Below are 19,420 nucleotides of genomic sequence, written 5' to 3' on the forward strand. Positions count from 1 at the left end.
TCACATTTTGAAAGATGTAAAAATTGAAAACGTACTAACCCGTTTCACTATTCAAAAAATTTGCACTTTTACTTTTCAAAATGCAAACATTTTTATTATTTGCGAATAAAAGTTTTGTTGTTTTTTTAAGCTTTATGTTTAATATTATAAAAAATAAATTGTAAAACTAAACAAAATTAATGTAATTTTTTTTATTTTCAAATGATTGTTAAAAAACTTAACTTGAAATGCTGCTATTGATACAAAAATAATTGATTAAAACACAAGTATCTGAGGAATCACCCCAAGAATTGCTTTAATACCAGTTACGGACCACTTTGTACATTAAATGCATTAATATACATGAATATATCTTAAACTTATATTATTTTGCCTTAATATTCTGAGTTATACATTATATTGATCACTATATTTATTTTTAAAAACAATTTGTTGTTACTACTTATTCAAATGTCTACTTTAGGTCTAAACTGTAATCTTAATGGTGGATCCCGGAATCGCCATCGGGTAACATATACAAATTTTAATGTATGATCTTTACCCAAAAGTTCTTCATTGCATAAAATATCAATCTAAAAAATAAATAATAATTTGAAATTTCAAAAGTATTTCAAAATCTTAGGCAAAACAGAATATCTCAATTCTCAATTATATTAATTTTCAAAAAGCCCTTAAATTTATTTTAACTAAAATAAAACTTGACAATAAATTCAAATACGTAGATATATATATATATATTCGCGACTTTCTGTACAAAGTGCTAATTTTAATTTACATACTTCCACGTTTTCAAGGTCTCAAATCATTGGTCATTGAGATTTGTTATGCCTATTTTGATATTGAAAAAGATTTAAACCTCTCTATATTTTTCTATTCCATTTAAAACTTTTTTTGCTAAAAATTTCTTTAAATGAGTGATAGTTGCTTGAGAACTACACCTCAAAAACCTTCGTTGCAAATTTTTTAAATTGTTACTACTACACTCTAAACAAACATTAACTTGCTCATCTAATCTATGATAGTCGGATTCAGCATGTGCTTCATTAACCTTGTCATCATCATCTTCATGATTCTGTGGTAAATCTTTTGGACAAGCCATATTACGACTTCTATAAAAATCTCTTTCCCTCTTCATTTCATCTAAAAAGAAAAATTTCTTTTCAAAGAGTCCATATTAAAATGCAAAATATATCAACGAACTTTCTTGCAAATTCGGTACTAGTTTATATACAATGTCTTGCATAGTTCGATCAAAACTTATATATTGCAATGGATGTGACTGATGAATAACATTCTCGCATGTCGGACAAGTTTTCTTTTCTTCCAAGTGTTTTACTAAACAACTTTTGCAAACTAAAATTATGTTGTGTGTTTAATTTTTTCAATAAAAACTTTCTTTTGAAAAATATTCAATTAATTCCCGATAAAATTAAATACTCTCGAGACTTACATGTATGTAAACATTCAGTGACTGTGGTTGCATCAATGAAGTAGCCTCCACATATTTTGCAAGTTATATGAGTGTTTAAAGTACGTAATCTTATTCTTCTTTCCATATTATCCATTATGAAAGTGAACTTGGTTTAATAGATATCATTTCAAAAACTAATAAATTATTAAAAATTATATATATCCTAATATATACTACAGCTTTTTATTCGGCATTAAGAGAAATTTTTGTAAAAATTAAGTCGTGTCAGATAATCGTATTACCAACTAAAAAACATTGACATTTAAAACTTTCTTTTTGATTTACTAATTAAAGTTGAAGTCAACAAACTGTCAAAACCCAATAATCCAAATATAAATGTTTTCGTCTTTCGAAAATAATTAAAAATCAAATTTTTGTAATTTATCGAAAAATTTGAATAAACTTAGTTTTATAGAATACGTGTTAATAAGGCTGACCTTTGAACTGAAAAACTTGTAATGGCCTTCTTTTTATTTAAAAGTTTTTACGCTATATATTTACATTGTTATAATGTTTAGCAATGTATCTCATTGCGGGAATAAAGCATAACTATATGTGCTACTGGAATCATTTTAAAATATATATTGTATATAAAAAACAACTCCACAACTTCAACTTTCGCAAGTCGTAACTTGTTTTGCTTGCTACATTATTAACGTAAAATATCGGTAACAATAAAATAAGTAAGCAATGAAAACTGTCAATGTCAAACTTCAAAAAATTCAGAAGGAAAAAAAAATTCAGTGAGCTCGTCTCTCTCGCACGTATGTGATTTTATCAGTGATCAGGATAGAAATTTTGCAACTTTATTTCTTTAAATTTATCTATTGAGTAAACTTTAAATATTAGTAAATTATATTTTGCTAAATTGAACTTCTTTGTGAGAGTTTCAGTCTTGAGTTATGGCGGCTGCTTCAAGAATTATTACCCGTTTTCAAGGTAATAAAATGGTTTCTATTATATAATATATTGACATTAAGTGAGCAAAATAATTTTTAGAAAATTTATTAACATTAAAAGTTATAAAATTTAAAAAAATGTTATCATATGCGCAATTAAAATTATTAGAACAGTGTTCAATTCTTATATTACAGGCGGATTTTTGACCGGTGTTCGTTTAAGCAGTTCTTACAGTCAATCAAGAAAAAATCTTATGTTGACCGCTGAAACCAAGGTCATTTGCCAAGGTTTTACTGGAAAACAAGGTACTTTTCACAGTCAACAAGCTTTGGAATACGGTACCAAACTTGTCGGGGGAATTTCACCAAAAAAGGGTGGTACTGAGCACCTTGGATTGCCAGTTTTTGCTACAGTAAGTTTAAGCTTAAATATTAACACGTTTCATAGTTTTAGAGTTTTAGGTAGCAGAGGCTAAAAAAGCCACAAATTGCGATGCAACTGTCATTTATGTTCCTCCACCGGGAGCTGCAGCTGCCATAATGGAAGCACTTGAAGCTGAAGTAGGATTAATTGTGTGCATTACAGAGGGTGTTCCACAGCATGACATGGTTCGTGTTAAACATGCTTTATTAACTCAAGGAAAGTCAAGACTAGTTGGACCAAATTGCCCAGGCATCATAGCTCCAGAAAGAGTAAGTTTTAATAATTTGTTAATTTTTCCTATTTTCAGTGATTAGATAAGACAAATAAGTCAAAGTTCACTTTTGCATAGTTTAAATTCAAATAAAAATAAAACTTGTTTTTTTTTTTTCAAAATCAGGCCAATTTTTATCAGCAAAGCGTAAACTAATTTTGAGACTAAAATTATTTTGCTTACATATATGTGTGTATACCTAACTAAGCAAATTTTAGTCATATATAACCAAGAAAATTTTACTTCCCATTTACATAGATACCTCAGATTAATAATTTGATATGTTTTGTTTAATTTCGTTGTTTTACCAAGTGCAAAATAGGGATTATGCCTGGTCATATTCACAAGCGTGGTAAAGTTGGAGTAGTGTCAAGATCTGGAACTCTAACTTATGAAGCGGTAAATCAAACAACAGAGGTAAATATAAGATATTTACAATTTTATTCAAATTTGTTCCTCTCTGCAAACTGCTTTTATTTCTCAAATAGGTTGGATTAGGACAAACCCTTTGCGTGGGAATTGGTGGCGATCCGTTTAACGGTACCGACTTTATTGATTGCCTGGATGTTTTTTTGAAAGACCCCGATACAAAAGGAATAATTTTGATTGGTGAAATTGGTGGAGTAGCTGAAGAGAAAGCTTCAGAGTATCTTCTTGAACACAATCAAGTATGGGTTTCGTATAAATTATTTCAAAAATTTTTTTAATAAGGTAAAATTTTTATTTTAAGGGAATAAAAGCTAAACCAGTAGTATCATTCATTGCTGGTTTGACAGCCCCTCCTGGTAGAAGAATGGGTCATGCTGGTGCAATTATTTCAGGTGGTAAAGGTGGAGCTGGTGACAAAATTAAAGCTCTTGAAAAGGCTAACGTAATCGTTACGAGGAGCCCAGCTCATATGGGAAAGGAATTATTTAAAGAAATGAAGCGGTTAGAATTAGTTTAGATATATTTTGAATTATTTCAAATTGCCAATATAAATTAATAAACAAAAAAAATACAAGATCAGGCTATATAAATCAATAAACATAAAAAAAATAAGATCAGGTAAATTTTCCGTTAATGTTAACTTTCAATTTTTAATGAATTTCCATATTTAACTTATAATGTTGCATGTTCTCTTTCAATAGATGCCGCAATTATTTCTATTGAATAGTGTATATTTAAATTATGTTTTAAAACATGTTTGAATTTTGAAACAAAAAATTATATTTTCAACCAAATTATATAATGTGTTCAAAGCATGTTTTATAAACTATTTTAAGACATCTCACTGAATTAAAATTGTAAGCCTCTTATAAATTGTGGTGAGATATTGACTCCGCAGAGTTCCTGTGTAGTATTTAATTGTAATACAAAAATGTAAAACTAGAATTTTATTATTTAATACTACAACTATATTGGCGTCATTTTTAGCAAAATTATGTAAAACCTCATTCACCACATATTATAAAGTTGGCATTATGTTAAGCACCATGTTGCAAAATATTCAAATTAATAAATAGAGTTTATATTTCTTTTTATTTTCAAACTTTATATTATATAAAATCTTTTTAAATATTTAATGTATTTGAGATAACTTCAAAAAAAGCATATTCATTTCAAGATTACAAATGAACTCGCATATTCTGAAGGGCTTGTCTACTTTTTACAAAACCTTTTTAAAAATGAAACTAAGCCAAAACTTTCCCTTCTTTTTAAATAGCAGAAATCATGCTACAAAATTTTGAATGGAGGGTTAAATGTTATCAGAACCTTAATCTAAAAACTGAATGGGATTTTTTTTTAAAATAAAATTTATTTTTCTCTTCAATTTATTGTCATTCAAAACAAAAAAAATTTTCCACAACTAATTTCTCCATAAAAAAAACCACTTAACACATACAACCAAAAAGCACCGTAAATAAATTGTTAAAAAAAATAAAGCTTTCGAGATTATCCAGTCCAATGAAGTTGTGGAAGGGAGTTTTATTTTCATTCTGTAACTTTCAATGTTGTATTCGAATTTTTTGTAACAAGTTGTATTAATGAACCATTTGAAGGACGTTTTTCATTTACAGTCCAAGACATTAGCAAACTTCAATTGTAATTTTTTTATTAAGCCATATGCAAAATAAAAATAAATTAATTGCTTAATGGAATATGTATGTATTAAGAAAAGTAATTTTACTTACTCAGCAACATAAGATAAAGGAGTCCAAGAAGTGTAATCAGCTTCAGGCATCCATTTTCGATTCATCGGAGTATCAAGCGTTATGGGTAATATCGCAACGACCACAGAATCTTTAGGTAAACCAGATTCATTGCCAGCCAAAGATTTGGTAAGCTGATGTACGGCTGCTTTTGCCATTCCGTACCCTTAAATTAAAATATAATTTAATGTAAAACTCATTCTTTCTCATTTTCCCATTTTTACCGATCATCCCCGGAGTACCCTTCAAAGCTGGATTTGCCCCAGTCAAAGCCAACAACCCGCCATCACGTAAATATCGTGCTCCAACAGCTGCGGATATTGAAGAAGTCCAAACTGATTGTCGCCACATCAAATCCGAATTTTTTGCTAAATCTTTTTTTGCATTTCCTCCAGCCCAACCTCCGGCAACACATATTACAGCATCCAATTTTTCACCATTCAAAGCGTCTCCAACTTTACTTACTACGTAAGTCTCTTGTGTTACCCAGTCTCCATCTTTAGGCACCACTATACTTAAATCTGCCTGCTCATTTTCTGTTAAATCAATGCTGCCGACCCACTAAGTAAAATAAATTCAATATTTTCGAGTTTTATCTCATTGTTAAAAAAATTGCGTGCATGAAAAAATGAAATTCTTACAAAATTTTTAGCCTTGAAGTGATTAACACAAGCGGCACCAAGAGCACCTCTCCCCCCATAAACAAGTATTTTTCCAGCAGACATTCTTAAAAATTATGAATTGAAATTATTTTATATTTCAACAAGTTGTTCTCTTTCCACAATAGGTATAAACTGCACACTGGCACTTGTACACATGTACAGTTGTATTCTCAATCATGAAACTCAAATGTTAGAATGAAAATTACATGTTTAATGCAGGCTATTTATTATAACAAAAATTGGTTAATACCGTAAAAGAATAAAAACAGGAAAACAATAAATAAAAAATTTAAAGGTGAGCTTAAACGATCACCCTTTTTTTTGCGCATTCGTTTTCTAATATGTATATTAATGGATTGACAGATACTTCCCACAAAAATACCATTCGCTGTTTTCAACATTCAGATTTTAATTTTGTAGGAGTTGATAACGTTGTTACTAATACTTCCATTTTATTTATAGTAATATGTGACCAAGTTATTTTTAATAGAAAATTGCGAAAAGAGTGACGCGATTTTTGGGTAACTAACTTACACTTATCATATTTTCAGATTCAACATCAAAATTTAACAATTTTGCAACAAAAATTATAACCAGAATATAAAAACAGCTAATCGCTGTTTCAAGCTTTCACAAAAAAATAATTGACAAAAAAATTCTTGGGTAACTAACTTACACTTATCATATCTTTAGACTTAACATCAAAATTTAATAATTTTGCAACAAAAATTATAACCAAAATAAAAATATGCTGATCGCTGTTCTAAGCTTTCGCACAAAATTAATTGAAAAAAAAATTGATGATAATTGGATAGTTTTCACCTCAAATACATATTTATTCTAAAGTTTAATCAATCATGTAACAAATACTTAAACTTCACTTTATCTAAATAGTTCATACAAAAGGCAAAATAATCTTGACAAAATTAATTAATATGGAAAGATAAATGAAATAATAACTTTTAGCAAAATTAACATTAATCAAACCTTGTAAAATATTTGGGCTTCAAAATGTTCCTATACGATATTAATACAAAATTTAGTTTATAAGTTGAAATTGCTAAATAAACTAGCAATACAGTTTTACTGCAATTTTGAAAACAAGGATATTCTGAACAAGTTTGATTCAAAATTCATTGAAAATTTGAGTGCATCACAAATGTAATATTTAGTTTAATCTGGCAATGTCAGCCTTGCAATAAATGTTACCAACATGAATGTCAAGTTAATTGTTATTTCTTTTTCATTAACAGAATACATCTGCTATTTCTTTCCATCTTATTACGTTGACAGATGAATTTCTATCTTATTCGCGGTGAGCTCGTATAATTCTCACTTTTTATGCAAGTTGAAAATTTTCACCCGTTCTTTTTTTTTTTTTTGAATTTTTATTGTACTAAATAAATAGCAAATTAAAATAATACAACCTGAAGAAACAAAAAAAGTTTGAATTGTTATTCATATTGGGACTAAATAATATTCTGTGATTTCTTTTGTTGCAAATAATGAAAAATTAAAGAAAAGGAAAAGTGATTTTCACGTAGAAAATTCGTCATCATTTCAATCTGCTTTGTTCCCAGTCATCATTTTTTTCAATTAAAGTGAAGTTTTAAACTACACGATAATTAAAATATTACAAGGAGTGATTTTGGTAGAGAATAGTTTCAGAAAAATAAAAATTTCAACGAATTATATAAAAATAGTTTTTTTTTTAAAATGGGAACCAGGGATGATGAATATGACTATCTTTTCAAAGGTAAATTTATTTTTGCGCAATATTAAAAAAAATCATATTTTGAGTAGTTCACATTTTAAGTAAAAATAAAATTAAAAAATAAATACTATGTAAATTGTAAAAGATCTAATCACAAAATTGTTTTTGAAAAGTGGGTGTGTTGAATTAAATATATTAATTAAAGATTAAATTGAGATTCCAATTATGTACATAATTCAGTATTACACTTATACATTCTATTTTCCGTTATTCTTGGTTTAAAAAGTAAAAATTTTGCTTGTTAGCTAGAAATTTTATTTTGCGAAGTTTTTGAAACTATTTAACTTTTGCGGTTCAATTGTATTGTAATTTTACGTACAAAAAAGTTTGTTCATCACCATGTTAAAATAAATATACAATACATTATCAAGAGGTGTCATAACAATATACCTACATAAATACTTACATATGCGTTTTGTCATTCGCAACTATAAGTAGGTAACTCCTTATAATGAACAAGTGGACAAATAATCATCATGACACGTTGTCTAATACGATTTTAAATCCTAATAATAATTTTATTCTTTGATTGTTAAATTGCACCTGTTTTATTCAATAGATCGTACAGCGATGAAAAATAAAATACATTTTGTGTCTTACCTTAGCGAATTTCAAGGAATTATCAATTCAACTGCATAACACAATTTGATGGTTTTTTTTAGTTGGTCTCTTTTGTTTAGTTGGAACAATGGTTTTTGTTTTAATATTGATGTTTTAAATGACTTTGTATTAATAATGTAATAATAATAAATTTTAATTTTTCTTTTCTCATTTTAGTTGTGTTAATTGGTGATTCTGGTGTAGGCAAAAGCAATTTACTTTCTCGATTTACTAGGAATGAGTTTAATTTGGAATCTAAGTCAACAATAGGAGTAGAATTCGCGACTAGAAGCATAGAAGTAAGTTTTATATGTGCAACCAATAATTTGCTGAAACCCGAAAGAAAGTAGGGATATTGGTAATGTCATCTTTTCGTGGTCCAAAATGTATTTCGCACTTTTTTAAACCTTCAATAAATTTAACAAAAATATAACTTGCAGTTTTTGAAATAATATTCATCAATTTGGCTTTTGTTGTATTTAGTGTTAAAAATTGATGACTTTCTTTTGAATTTGATAAGATATTTATCTCACTTTTACAGTACACTCCACATGTCTAAGAGATTAGTAGTTTTTTCAATTACGCAACTGAAAAGTTATAATAATTAACTAAAAATTTCAATAAGCGAATTCAGTTTATTTATTCCATTGAAACTTGATAAATTTTTTTTTATGTGATCGTTGAAATCTTAAGCAAATAATATAATTGGTGCCACAGCAAATTCTTATTTTTATTTAATTTTAGGTTGATGGGAAAACTATTAAAGCTCAGATCTGGGATACAGCTGGCCAAGAACGTTATCGGTAATAAAATACAATTTTCATCTAATCTCTGATAATTACTAAACATTTTTAAATGCAGAGCAATAACATCAGCCTATTATCGTGGTGCAGTTGGGGCCCTTCTTGTGTATGATATTGCAAAACATTTAACTTACGAAAACGTTGAAAGATGGTTAAGAGAATTACGTGATCATGCTGATCAAAATATTGTTATCATGTTGGTTGGCAATAAATCTGATTTGAGACACTTACGTTCCGTGCCTACTGATGAGGCAAAGCAATTTGCGGAAAAAAATGGTTTGAGTTTCATTGAAACGTCAGCTTTGGATTCAACTAATGTTGAAACTGCATTCCAAAATATACTCACAGGTATTTTTTATGATTCTTTTAAGTATTTTGCGTAAAAATTAGTTTGGTAGAGTACGAATTCGTTAATTGTTTTTAATTTTTCGGTATATGAATCTAAATTGTAACCTTTTCCTACCAATTGACATTGTAAAAAACAGAAAAACGAACATACATATGTATGTATTTAGAGAAATATTTTTGGTACAGTAGTATTGTTGTTTTTAATAGTAAAAAATTATAAAAAAATCGAATAAAACTCGTTTTTTGAATAAATTCTTTTACTATTTTTATAAAAAAAGTGATAATGTAATGTGGGAAAATTATATATTAAAAAAATAATGTAATGCAAAATACATATGTATGTATATCAATTATTTTAGAAATTTATCGGATTGTATCACAAAAACAAATCAGGGATCCACCGGAAGGTGACGTTATTCGACCCAGTATTGAACCACTTGAAGTTAAGCCTACTGTTCCAGATGTACGCAAGCAATGCTGCCAGTGATAGCCCGGTCGTCCTTCATTGATTTTTTCACATTTTTTTTTCTTTTTTTAATTATAAATATGAATTATATTCTCTTCTATTAATACAAAAATTCTTCTTAAAATAAAATAAAGCTGTTCAATAAAAAAAATAATTATAAAAGCAACATAGAAAATAAATTAAATAATTATTGAGTTTCTATAAGATAACATGAGAAATTCAGAAAACACCCATTAAGTATCAAACATTTAAAACTAACAGGCTTCATTCTCTAAATATATTCAATGATGGATCGTTATATTAAAACAACTAAAATCAGTTAGTCAAATCTAACGAGTTTATTTGTTATTAAGTTATTATCTTTTGAAAATATAGAATACAATGAAATTAAAATCTGTAGGTTTTTAATTTTAAAGAAAATAAAAAATATAAAAGATTGATTTATATTAGTAGGTGTATGAAATAAATGCGATCCACATAATTTATTAGTTAAGAAAATTAAAACAAACCAACAAAATTTTTTTTTATATTTGAATTTTTTTAATTGAGTTATTTAATGGTGACATTCATTTAACTAAATATAAATACTAAGAAGAAATATTAAAACAAAAATAAATTTAATTTTTATTTATATATTTAAGTATAAAAATTCAGTTTTATAGCAAAAACAAAATCAAATAGATGCTTTAAAATAAAAAAAATTAAAGTATTTGTTATTATTATTATTAATAACAAGTTGTTTTTCAAAATTCAATTTATTTTTTTATTTTGTATTTCTATTTGATTTTAACAAATTTTTTATTATAATTTAAAGGAAGAAATCGTAAATAAATATATATCCAAAATAAAAAATAGCTTATTTACTTCAAACTAGCAGAGAACAAAATTAAAGTACTAACTATATTTACTGACAAGTATATCGGAAATAGTCACGCAATTTAGAATGAAATGAATTAATAAATTTTAGTAGCCATATAGGAATCGATATACCTGTTTTTTTTTTTGGGTTTACCAAACCATGGCACATGTCGAAACGCTGCACATATGTGGATATTTCCTATACAAAAAGATTGAATGTAAAAAAAGGTTTTTTAATATGATGGAAATACAAAACCAAGGATAACAATTTAGCTCTTTTCGCAGATTCTGACGGTTATAACATTAAAGGTTAAGGAGTTATGTATATAACTTAGAGTGTGTATGTAACTTGGAGTGTTTGATAATTTATCTGGAAAGCAATAACTTTCCTACGATTAATACAAAATGAAGAAAAATGAAAGAGATGGAATTTTTGAATAATAAAAAATAAACAAATTGTATTACGGTCTTATAACATTCCATTCTGAATATACAAAAAAAGGGCCAAAATTTTTTTTGAGACTCTCTCTGTATTTTCTATGTACTTTTAAATAGTTAAATGACTTCGTGAAAATTTCTACGCAAATGATATGGCAAGCGATTCACGAAATTAACTCAGTTCGTACAATATGGAAGTCACCCTTTGTTTAATAAAAATAAAATTAAGTGACATCTCTTGTCGATTATATGCGGTAAAACATAACATACAAAATTAAATAGCCAATGCAACCAACATACATATTATTGTGACGTCATATATTACAAAATTTTTAGCTAAGTGAAAACCTATTTATGGAGAGGTTAATGTTGATTATCAAAGCTATTTTTTTTTGTAAATAAATTCAGGGTTTTTAAATAAAAATTTTATAAATTTAAAGGTATTTAGCCGTAAATCATATTAACCTGAAGTATTAAATATATTTAACACCAATTATCTGATGAAAAAAAACTTTAAACATAAAAAAATTAATTTAGTTTTCGTATGCTTCAATAAGAAATGAATCCAGTGCTTACCTTTCTATTATTTTTAACTGTGCGCGTTGCTTCGGTTTTCATTGTCAAAACATTTTATGTTCCTGATGAATATTGGCAGAGTTTAGAAGTAGCTCATAAGCTTGTATTTGGGTAAATAAGATTATGATATAACTTTAAATTTATATTTTCGAATACAAATGAATTAAATAATTTTTTAAGGTATGGATATTTAACATGGGAATGGCTTGAGGGAATTAGAAGTTATATATATCCTGTTATAATAGCCGGATTGTATAAAATTTTAGCATTAATTCACTTGGATTTGGTGGAATATCTTGTAATATGAAGTAATACATATTAACAAAAATTAAATATTTTTAACTTCTTTTTCTTTAAAGGTTATATCTCCCAGATTTTTGCAAGCGCTATTGTCAAGTTATGCCGACTACCGCTTTTATATTTGGACTGGTAAAAAAAAATGGTCAATATTTCTTTTACTTATAACGTTTTTCTGGTTCTATTGCGGTTCGAGGACATTAGCAAACACATTTGAAACTGCGTTATCTACTATAGCGTTAAGCTATTTTCCGTGGGATAAACGAGGCAAGTAGAAAACATCTTAAAAAAATTCTTATTTCATAATTTTGCTTTGATTCATTTTAGATAAAACCTCCTATTTATGGTTTGTTGGAACTTGTTGCTATATAAGACCAACTGCCGCAATAGTGTGGTTACCGTTATGTTTGAACCACTTACTTTCAACAAAGTTATCTAAAACTGAATTGATTTTAAAAAGGTTTGTGCCCATTGGTTTAATAATTTTTAGCATTGGAATCGCAATAGACAGTTATTTTTACGGAAAATTAATATTAACGCCATGGGAATTCATAAAATTTAATTATTTACTTGGAATTGGAAGTTTTTATGGAACTCATCCTTGGCACTGGTATTTTTTAACAGGACTTCCCAGTATTTTAGGCGTAAACTATTTACCATTTCTTATTGGGGTTATACAAACCATTAGAAATAAAGAAATGTATATCATCAGAAAGCAACTACTAATAACAATATTTATTACTTTGATTACGTATAGTATATTTCAGCACAAAGAATTTCGATTTATTTTAATTTTACTGCCATTGTGCTTGTATATATCGGTTGACACATTAGTGAGATGGAGTTACAAAGCATCAAAGTAAAAATTTCATTAATTTGATTATTTTTTTTTTATGTAAAATTGTTTATATTTTAGGTGGGCGGTATGGGTTGTAGCTATTATACTTTTAATTGGGAATGCTATTCCAAATTATTATTTAAGTTTAGTACACCAAAGAGGAACTCTTGAAGTTATGCCGTTTTTGGCAGAAATTTCTAAAGTATATACTGATGAAGTCAACTCGCGTGCAAATATATTATTTTTAATGCCATGTCATTCAACACCTTACTACAGTCATATACATCAAAATGTGACACTTCGGTTTTTAACTTGTAATCCAAATATACACATGAAGCAAAATTATATAGACGAAGCGGAGCTATTTTATAGAGCACCAGACCGCTGGTTGAGATCTCATATTCCGTCTTATCCTAAAACGGCAATGCCAACACATGTAGTTTTGTTTGATTCTCTTGAATCAAAAATATCTGATTTTTTGACTAATTATTATTTAATAGATCGGATACACCACACAGATGTAAGAAATATTTTAAATATTTTTGTTTCAATATACAATACATTTATTTTGAAATATAAATTTTAGTATGCAGATGAACGAGTTGGGAATTACGTTCTAGTATTTGAGCGGAAAAATCTTAATACACCTGGCGATAACATTTTTAACAAAGAAGCAGAAGAAACTGATGATCAAGAAGCTTTTTAAACCTGCTAATTATTCATTTTTTTCTTAAAGTAATTGAATAATTCAAATACTTTTTTAAAACTTATAGAAGTAAATTCTGTTTATGCGTTTTAATGATTTGCCAAAGTTATTTAAAGGTTATATCTGCAAATTCAAATATAATAAATTGTTTTGAAGTTATGGTATGTAGGAACATACCTACTTAAAAAAATAATTTATTTTTACCATTTTCGTAATGGTACTATAGAGACTTATTTTAGTCTTAAAAAATTCAAAATAATAAATAATATTTAAATATAGTACAAGTTTAAATGGATGTTTTTTTAAACAAAAAATATAAAAACCAAATTTATTTGACATTTGACGGCAAGATACATATATGCTCGTGGAATTATTAAAAAAAAATAAACGTATTCATAAATAAAAATGCATTAAAAACTTGCAAATAACCTTGACAAATTATAATGGATTGTTTGAAATATTTTTTATAAAAATAGGTTTAATTTTAGTTTGTTAGACTTTTTGGTATATGTAATTAATATTATACAATATATTGTAAATTGTCTAAATATTTTAAATAAAATTTACAACTGGTTTTTTTATAAAAATGTAAATATCGTTTATTATAAATCATGGAGAGCCTTCGACATACATATATTGGCTTTTCTCAAAAGTCAATAACTTAAACAAAATTGATTTGGTTGCAATATCAAGTATTAAAATATTCATGTACATATGCATATCAAATTTTTGATTTCAATTTGTTACGTATGTATATAGATTTTAGTATGTATGTATACATATAACATAGCATAGTTTAACAATTTCTACATTCCTCATGAAATGGTTCCAAAGTTCTTATGTCACGCCATGTAGGGGGTAAGGCATTATTTAAATGCTTTCCGCATTTTCGACATGGCTCGGCAAACAGTTTATTATAACTGTGAATCCATGTTATGAAACTTTTTACTGCTAATTCCGGTAAAGTTGGTGAAAAAAAATGAAGCATGGCAGAATGTGTTTGATCCTGCACTTTACGAAAAACTTCATATCTAGATTCAGTCCATAGATCCTCAACTTCTAAGTTTTCATCGTAACCTTTCACTGTGACCCATTCAATTAAAACTCCTTTAAAAACTATAGCGGCTTTTAATACTCTACCTATATGGAGCATTACAATAGCATTTGAGCCAAAAGGCCGAAATATCCTATAGTTTGTGTGAATCAAATTCATATTTTCATTAATAATTTTGTCTAAATGAGAGGGTGACGCATTGTTACATGACGAAATTTGTATCCTACCACCACGAGTTTTTGATGATGAGGTATATGAACGCCTTAATGAATTCGAATTTAAAATTATGTTAGCGGACAAACTATAGTCATGTATTTTATCAATCCATTTATAGCTATTTATTAATTGCGGATAGAGCGCCTGCCGCTCTAGCGTTGTTTCTTGAGCTAAATATTGAGAATTTCCTAAATTAAATGGTCCTTGTGGTATAGTTAATCCATTTATTGTTGATTCAACTTCTCTTAAATTTAAATTTACAGTATTAAATAATTCTTGAAATTCTATTAAAAACTCTTTATTATCCTCCGGCTTTTCTCCTTTGGCACCATTGGACAGGGTTTCAAAAACAATACCAACATTAGATCGGAGTTGTTTAATTGCTAATAAAGCTGAATTCAATTGATCCATCATATTTGTCATTTTTATAAACTTTGTAAGAATTATAATACTTTATTTGTTTATTTTACAAAATTTATATTAAAGCAATTCCAAACTCAAACAACTTGTACTGTGTTTGGAATAATAAATAAAGTATCAAGAATCAAGATCCTTTATTAAATGTCAAAATTTGATTGACGTTCATGTATACGTAATTATATTCATTGAGATTAATTAACATTGCCATATGCTTGAAAATACTCAATTAGTTAATTGCTGAGATTGCAATGATATTGGCTAAGTTTCTTATATTTAGAAATTTATAATAATTAAGTTATGATAAAATATGATTACTAATTATTTTGAACAAGTAAAACGTTTGTTATGGATTAAGATTAGTTTTATTTCAGTTTTGAATTTCGTTCATATTTATAATATTTTTTTAAGAACTAAAATAATGAGCTCTCAAAACATTTCGTGCTAAAAAGGTGTAATTTCTTGTATAGAAAGTTGGTAAATAAAAAATCCCATTAAAGGCAAAAGGAAATATAGATTATTGCTGGCGTAATAATTTAACAATTAGTGTATTTAGTATGTATAATGTATGTTATTTGATTTGTTGCAATGTTCATTTCTATTTTTCCTTTACAACTAAGCCCGATATTTTACATACAAGACTTCTTTTTTTATACAAGGCACTTTGTATAAAACAGAAAACCATTCTATGGTGAAAATTGCTTTAAGAAAATTTATTATAAAAGAAAAGCTTGACCTACAAAGAACTTTTCTTTTAAGTTTTTGATATCCGTTTTCTTCTATAAAATAGGTTGTAGAAGGCTGAAACTTTTCTAGCTTTTAGATACTAATAAAAAAATTTTTCCAACTTCACCTCTATGCAAGTTTTTGTCCCTACAAATTTGTAAAAGTTGCATTTTTGGCAGAATATATTTCAGAAACTGCATGTTTTTTTCAAATTCCTATGAATGAAAGTTAACAATAAATGACGCAATCAACCCTTGAATTCGAGCATTATGTTAAAGCCTCTAATTTTTTTTAAAAGTAGTATTCTCACTTGGAAAATTGATACTTTACAAACCATTTAAAGTTTGAACAAATCTTATTAACTTTGTTAGATAGTTTTGATAAGAAATCTTTTCGATTTATAAATAATTTATTTTTTTCATAAAAACAAATATCTTATTGTACATAGATCTTTGACACAATGTGTACATATTAACGCAGCCAGTACTTTTAATAGTACTGGCTGCGTTAATATATACAGCCGTTTAATAGTGTTCTTTTGAAAAAATATGTTGAAAATTGAATATTATGAACTGAATTAATAGATAAGTTTAATCAATGGTTTATGTCTGCTTTTGTAACGGCAATTAGAATACGATTTTTGATTGTGCATGATACTCGAAATGATGAAGAAATAAAAAATTTCTTTAATGAAATATATGAAACTTATATTAAACATTCTATGAATTCCTTTTATAAAATAAATACCCCAATTAAATCTCAAATGTTTGAAAAAAAGCTCGACTGTATGGAAAAAAATTTTAATATTTGGTTTTTGAACCCACTTGTATATTTTCATATATTTTTTAATTGCCAGTATATTTTTCTTAAAAACTGGAAAGTAAAAATTTCCCATCCAAAAAACTAAAAAGTACAATTTAAAAAGCTGAAAATTAGAAAATATTTACGTTTTTTTGTATTAATTTCTAAGTCTATGTAAATAGTTTCTGATATTAGGAATAAGAAAGTTACCAAATTGAAAATAATATATATGGTATGCGTCAAGTTATCAAAATAAGAAATTGAATCAAAATATGTAAATAAAGTTACCACTTTTGGTAGATAATTATCAAACTGGCAGCCCTGAATTTTTAATAGCGTTATTGAATTATTATGCTATGTGACACAGGAAAAATTTTTGACATTTGCAACAACACAAAAATAGGTTTTCTTATGCTAATAGCAAGAAAAAATAAACAATTCAAAACTAATATACAATTATAAAATTTAAAACAACTAATTAATAAAATCTTTATTTTTGTATCGGCATAAAAATAAGAATGTCTTACTACTTTGTTATAGTTGGACATAATGACAACCCCATTTTCGAAATGGAATTTACAACAATCAATAAGGAAATAAAGGTTTTTTAAAATTATTTAAAAAGTCAATATATTCCGAATTGGTTTTTTATTTGTAGAAAGAAGATCACAGACACTTAAGTCAATTTATAGCTCATGCTGCTTTGGATCTTGTTGATGAACATAAATGGAAAACTAATAGCACTTATCTAAAATCAATAGATAAATTTAATCAATGGTTTGTGTCTGCTTTTGTAACGGCAAGTAGAATACGATTTTTGATTGTGCATGATACTCGAAATGATGAAGGAATAAAAAATTTCTTTAATGAAATATATGAAACTTATATTAAACATTCTATGAATTCCTTTTATAAAATAAATACCGCAATTAAATCTCAAATGTTTGAAAAAAAAGCTCAACTATATGGAAAAAAATTTTTACTGTCATAAATATAGATAATATATAATTTATATGCATTATTTTTTATCCATTATATTCATATATATTCATATATAGTCCGTAAAACCTACCTACAATTAAGCCTATTTTATTTTAGTCGATTCAACAATTTCTGCATACAGATTTTCAAGAGTAAGATTTTCACACAAAATGCAATAATAATTTTGTGGGAAAATAAATATAAATGTAAGAGGATTCGGAGTTTTAAAGCATTAAAAAACAGGATAATAACATAATTATACATTGATTTCATCTTCAATTGTGGAATGAAAGGGTGCATTCAAGTAAACAAAAAAGAACAATTGGTAATGATTGAGGTTTAATAACTCGAGCAAGATCTTTTTTAGACGCTTAGACAAAAATTCAAGATTCAATGCATAAAAACAATCACTACAACAAAGTACATATTTTTAAAGAAAAAACAAAATTTTTTCAGCTATATTACTCAGTATGCATTATTAACATGTAACTGTTTTTCTAAATGTAATATGTATGTAAATATGCCCAACTTTATTCCACTATCAAATATGTATGTATTTTAAAAAGTTAAGAATAAAGTAGAATATGGAAGAATAGGGTTCTACACAAATTTACCCTAAACCAAGTCATTCTTGCGATTCTGCGTATATCAAAAATGGAGCTTGGAAAGCAAAATTTCACTTGGAGAAGAATTTTAGTAATTGAAAATATCACATTCGTAGTTTTTCGAATTTCAGAAATTCCTGACAGGGTTGTTGGTGTGTTTGTTCGTCTGGAGGAATTTTATCCCTTCTTCGGAGTACCATCGAGTCCCGTGCATAATTTATATATTCATATGTTGTTTACAACAGTTCGAACAAAAATCATCATTTCCTTTTATTTTTTTTCCAAAAATTTTTACTGTACGTAAAGTGCAAAATATCTATTTGTTTTTCCTAATTGAAATAAAAATTTGGAACTACGCACCTTTTTCTTTTTCTAAAAAATTTTCTTTTTTTCCATATGTTGTATTTTTTTTATAAGTTTCAATAAAGTAATTGTAGTCTTTTTTTATCACTTTTTTTCAATATATTATAACTGATCCACTGCTTTGGTAGGTATAAAGCCACCAAGTAGAGAGGACAATTCTTGAAAAAATGGTTTTTTAAAAATTTTATTTGAAGAAAAAAATCACCGTTCTTTTATGTTTTAAATCATTTACACCTAAAAATACCTAAAAATGTTTTTATATAAACAAATTTTGGAGGTTTATTTTTATGTTTGCAAAAAAAATCGCAAAAAAAAGGAAGTTTGCATTCAAAATAATTTCTATTAAAAATATGTATATTTCCTAAAATTTATAAAAAGTCAATCGACACAGACCTTCCTCATTGCCATTTAAAAGGGTGCTAAATTAAATTACGAAAAAAAATCAAAATAAATTTTATAGGGTAAATTCACCAAACTCTAACCATATTTTGCTTAACTGAAAACATGCTTGTAATCTAAGAAAATATTGGGTATTTTAAATAATCCGTGCTAACTTAGAATTAATACAAAATATATTCGACCAGTAAAAGCTGTTAAATCTGCTAAAATTGAATATTAGTTAGAAGAGCCTGAG

General features: G+C 27.0%; 7 protein-coding genes across 9 annotated transcripts; 4 read left to right on the forward strand and 3 right to left on the reverse strand.

Moving 5' to 3' along the window:
* Window positions 1-271: 271 nt before the first annotated feature.
* LOC129606887 (polycomb group RING finger protein 3) lies at window positions 272-1,688 on the reverse strand. Its single transcript, XM_055517504.1, has 4 exons — window positions 1,451-1,688; window positions 1,201-1,353; window positions 857-1,140; window positions 272-572 (listed from the first exon to the last, which is right to left on the reverse strand). The coding sequence occupies exons 1-4, from the start codon at window positions 1,563-1,565 to the stop codon at window positions 447-449; spliced, it is 678 nt and encodes a 225-aa protein (XP_055373479.1). The 5' UTR covers window positions 1,566-1,688; the 3' UTR covers window positions 272-446.
* A 511-nt stretch (window positions 1,689-2,199) lies between these two features.
* LOC129606725 (succinate--CoA ligase [ADP/GDP-forming] subunit alpha, mitochondrial) lies at window positions 2,200-4,588 on the forward strand. Of its 3 annotated transcripts, none has more exons than XR_008696773.1 (7): window positions 2,200-2,410; window positions 2,545-2,783; window positions 2,833-3,063; window positions 3,378-3,482; window positions 3,554-3,733; window positions 3,796-4,112; window positions 4,196-4,588. XR_008696773.1 is itself a non-coding variant. In XM_055517224.1 (7 exons), exons 2-7 carry the CDS (start codon window positions 2,374-2,376, stop codon window positions 4,009-4,011), a joined length of 987 nt encoding a protein of 328 aa, XP_055373199.1. In that variant the 5' UTR covers window positions 2,216-2,302; window positions 2,357-2,373; the 3' UTR covers window positions 4,012-4,588. The 3 variants fall into 3 exon arrangements, 2 of the variants coding, with proteins under 2 accessions (XP_055373198.1, XP_055373199.1); XM_055517224.1 differs by having other exon boundaries at window positions 2,216-2,302; window positions 2,357-2,410; window positions 2,566-2,783; window positions 3,796-4,588; XM_055517223.1 differs by having other exon boundaries at window positions 2,201-2,410; window positions 3,796-4,588.
* A 255-nt stretch (window positions 4,589-4,843) lies between these two features.
* On the reverse strand, window positions 4,844-6,177 carry LOC129606726 (dihydropteridine reductase). The gene is made up of 4 exons (XM_055517225.1): window positions 5,899-6,177; window positions 5,482-5,818; window positions 5,240-5,423; window positions 4,844-5,142 (listed from the first exon to the last, which is right to left on the reverse strand). The coding sequence occupies exons 1-4, from the start codon at window positions 5,980-5,982 to the stop codon at window positions 5,040-5,042; spliced, it is 708 nt and encodes a 235-aa protein (XP_055373200.1). The 5' UTR covers window positions 5,983-6,177; the 3' UTR covers window positions 4,844-5,039.
* Window positions 6,178-7,211: 1,034 nt separating this feature from the next.
* Window positions 7,212-10,119, forward strand: LOC129606794 (ras-related protein Rab-11A). Its single transcript, XM_055517353.1, has 5 exons — window positions 7,212-7,675; window positions 8,471-8,592; window positions 9,038-9,096; window positions 9,155-9,444; window positions 9,804-10,119. The coding sequence occupies exons 1-5, from the start codon at window positions 7,636-7,638 to the stop codon at window positions 9,929-9,931; spliced, it is 639 nt and encodes a 212-aa protein (XP_055373328.1). The 5' UTR covers window positions 7,212-7,635; the 3' UTR covers window positions 9,932-10,119.
* Window positions 10,120-11,574: 1,455 nt separating this feature from the next.
* On the forward strand, window positions 11,575-13,772 carry LOC129606792 (GPI mannosyltransferase 3). Its single transcript, XM_055517351.1, has 6 exons — window positions 11,575-11,893; window positions 11,963-12,080; window positions 12,142-12,346; window positions 12,407-12,938; window positions 12,996-13,437; window positions 13,504-13,772. The coding sequence occupies exons 1-6, from the start codon at window positions 11,766-11,768 to the stop codon at window positions 13,621-13,623; spliced, it is 1,545 nt and encodes a 514-aa protein (XP_055373326.1). The 5' UTR covers window positions 11,575-11,765; the 3' UTR covers window positions 13,624-13,772.
* A 440-nt stretch (window positions 13,773-14,212) lies between these two features.
* Window positions 14,213-15,428, reverse strand: LOC129606793 (mediator of RNA polymerase II transcription subunit 27). The gene has a single exon (XM_055517352.1). It carries the CDS (start codon window positions 15,314-15,316, stop codon window positions 14,420-14,422), a length of 897 nt encoding a protein of 298 aa, XP_055373327.1. The 5' UTR covers window positions 15,317-15,428; the 3' UTR covers window positions 14,213-14,419.
* A 1,782-nt stretch (window positions 15,429-17,210) lies between these two features.
* LOC129606907 (probable trafficking protein particle complex subunit 2) lies at window positions 17,211-17,830 on the forward strand. The gene is made up of 2 exons (XM_055517536.1): window positions 17,211-17,439; window positions 17,496-17,830. Exons 1-2 carry the CDS (start codon window positions 17,356-17,358, stop codon window positions 17,826-17,828), a joined length of 417 nt encoding a protein of 138 aa, XP_055373511.1. The 5' UTR covers window positions 17,211-17,355; the 3' UTR covers window positions 17,829-17,830.
* Window positions 17,831-19,420: the final 1,590 nt, after the last annotated feature.

This window comes from Condylostylus longicornis, unplaced genomic scaffold, assembly GCF_029603195.1.
Source record: "Condylostylus longicornis isolate FDR11 unplaced genomic scaffold, ASM2960319v2 ptg000022l, whole genome shotgun sequence".
NCBI lineage: Eukaryota > Metazoa > Arthropoda > Insecta > Diptera > Dolichopodidae > Condylostylus > Condylostylus longicornis.

Coding starts and splice junctions, on each gene's coding strand:
- LOC129606907 (XM_055517536.1), top strand. CDS start 17,356: ATGTCTTACTACTTTGTTATAGTTGGACATAATGACAACCCCATTTTC. Junction 17,440..17,495: donor CAATCAATAAGGAAATAAAG/GTTTTTTAAAAT, acceptor TTTTATTTGTAG/AAAGAAGATCACAGACACTT.
- LOC129606726 (XM_055517225.1), bottom strand. CDS start 5,982: ATGTCTGCTGGAAAAATACTTGTTTATGGGGGGAGAGGTGCTCTTGGT. Junction 5,819..5,898: donor ACTTCAAGGCTAAAAATTTT/GTAAGAATTTCA, acceptor TATTTTACTTAG/TGGGTCGGCAGCATTGATTT. Junction 5,424..5,481: donor GGGTACTCCGGGGATGATCG/GTAAAAATGGGA, acceptor TTTTAATTTAAG/GGTACGGAATGGCAAAAGCA.
- LOC129606725 (XM_055517223.1), top strand. CDS start 2,374: ATGGCGGCTGCTTCAAGAATTATTACCCGTTTTCAAG. Junction 2,784..2,832: donor GATTGCCAGTTTTTGCTACA/GTAAGTTTAAGC, acceptor TTAGAGTTTTAG/GTAGCAGAGGCTAAAAAAGC. Junction 3,483..3,553: donor CGGTAAATCAAACAACAGAG/GTAAATATAAGA, acceptor TTTCTCAAATAG/GTTGGATTAGGACAAACCCT.
- LOC129606793 (XM_055517352.1), bottom strand. CDS start 15,316: ATGACAAATATGATGGATCAATTGAATTCAGCTTTATTAGCAATTAAA.
- LOC129606887 (XM_055517504.1), bottom strand. CDS start 1,565: ATGGATAATATGGAAAGAAGAATAAGATTACGTACTTTAAACACTCAT. Junction 1,354..1,450: donor CACTGAATGTTTACATACAT/GTAAGTCTCGAG, acceptor ACATAATTTTAG/TTTGCAAAAGTTGTTTAGTA. Junction 573..856: donor GAATAGAAAAATATAGAGAG/GTTTAAATCTTT, acceptor TTTATTTTTTAG/ATTGATATTTTATGCAATGA.
- LOC129606794 (XM_055517353.1), top strand. CDS start 7,636: ATGGGAACCAGGGATGATGAATATGACTATCTTTTCAAAG. Junction 9,097..9,154: donor GCTGGCCAAGAACGTTATCG/GTAATAAAATAC, acceptor TTTTAAATGCAG/AGCAATAACATCAGCCTATT. Junction 9,445..9,803: donor ATTCCAAAATATACTCACAG/GTATTTTTTATG, acceptor CAATTATTTTAG/AAATTTATCGGATTGTATCA.
- LOC129606792 (XM_055517351.1), top strand. CDS start 11,766: ATGAATCCAGTGCTTACCTTTCTATTATTTTTAACTGTGCGCGTTGCT. Junction 12,939..12,995: donor TGGAGTTACAAAGCATCAAA/GTAAAAATTTCA, acceptor TTTATATTTTAG/GTGGGCGGTATGGGTTGTAG. Junction 13,438..13,503: donor ATCGGATACACCACACAGAT/GTAAGAAATATT, acceptor TATAAATTTTAG/TATGCAGATGAACGAGTTGG.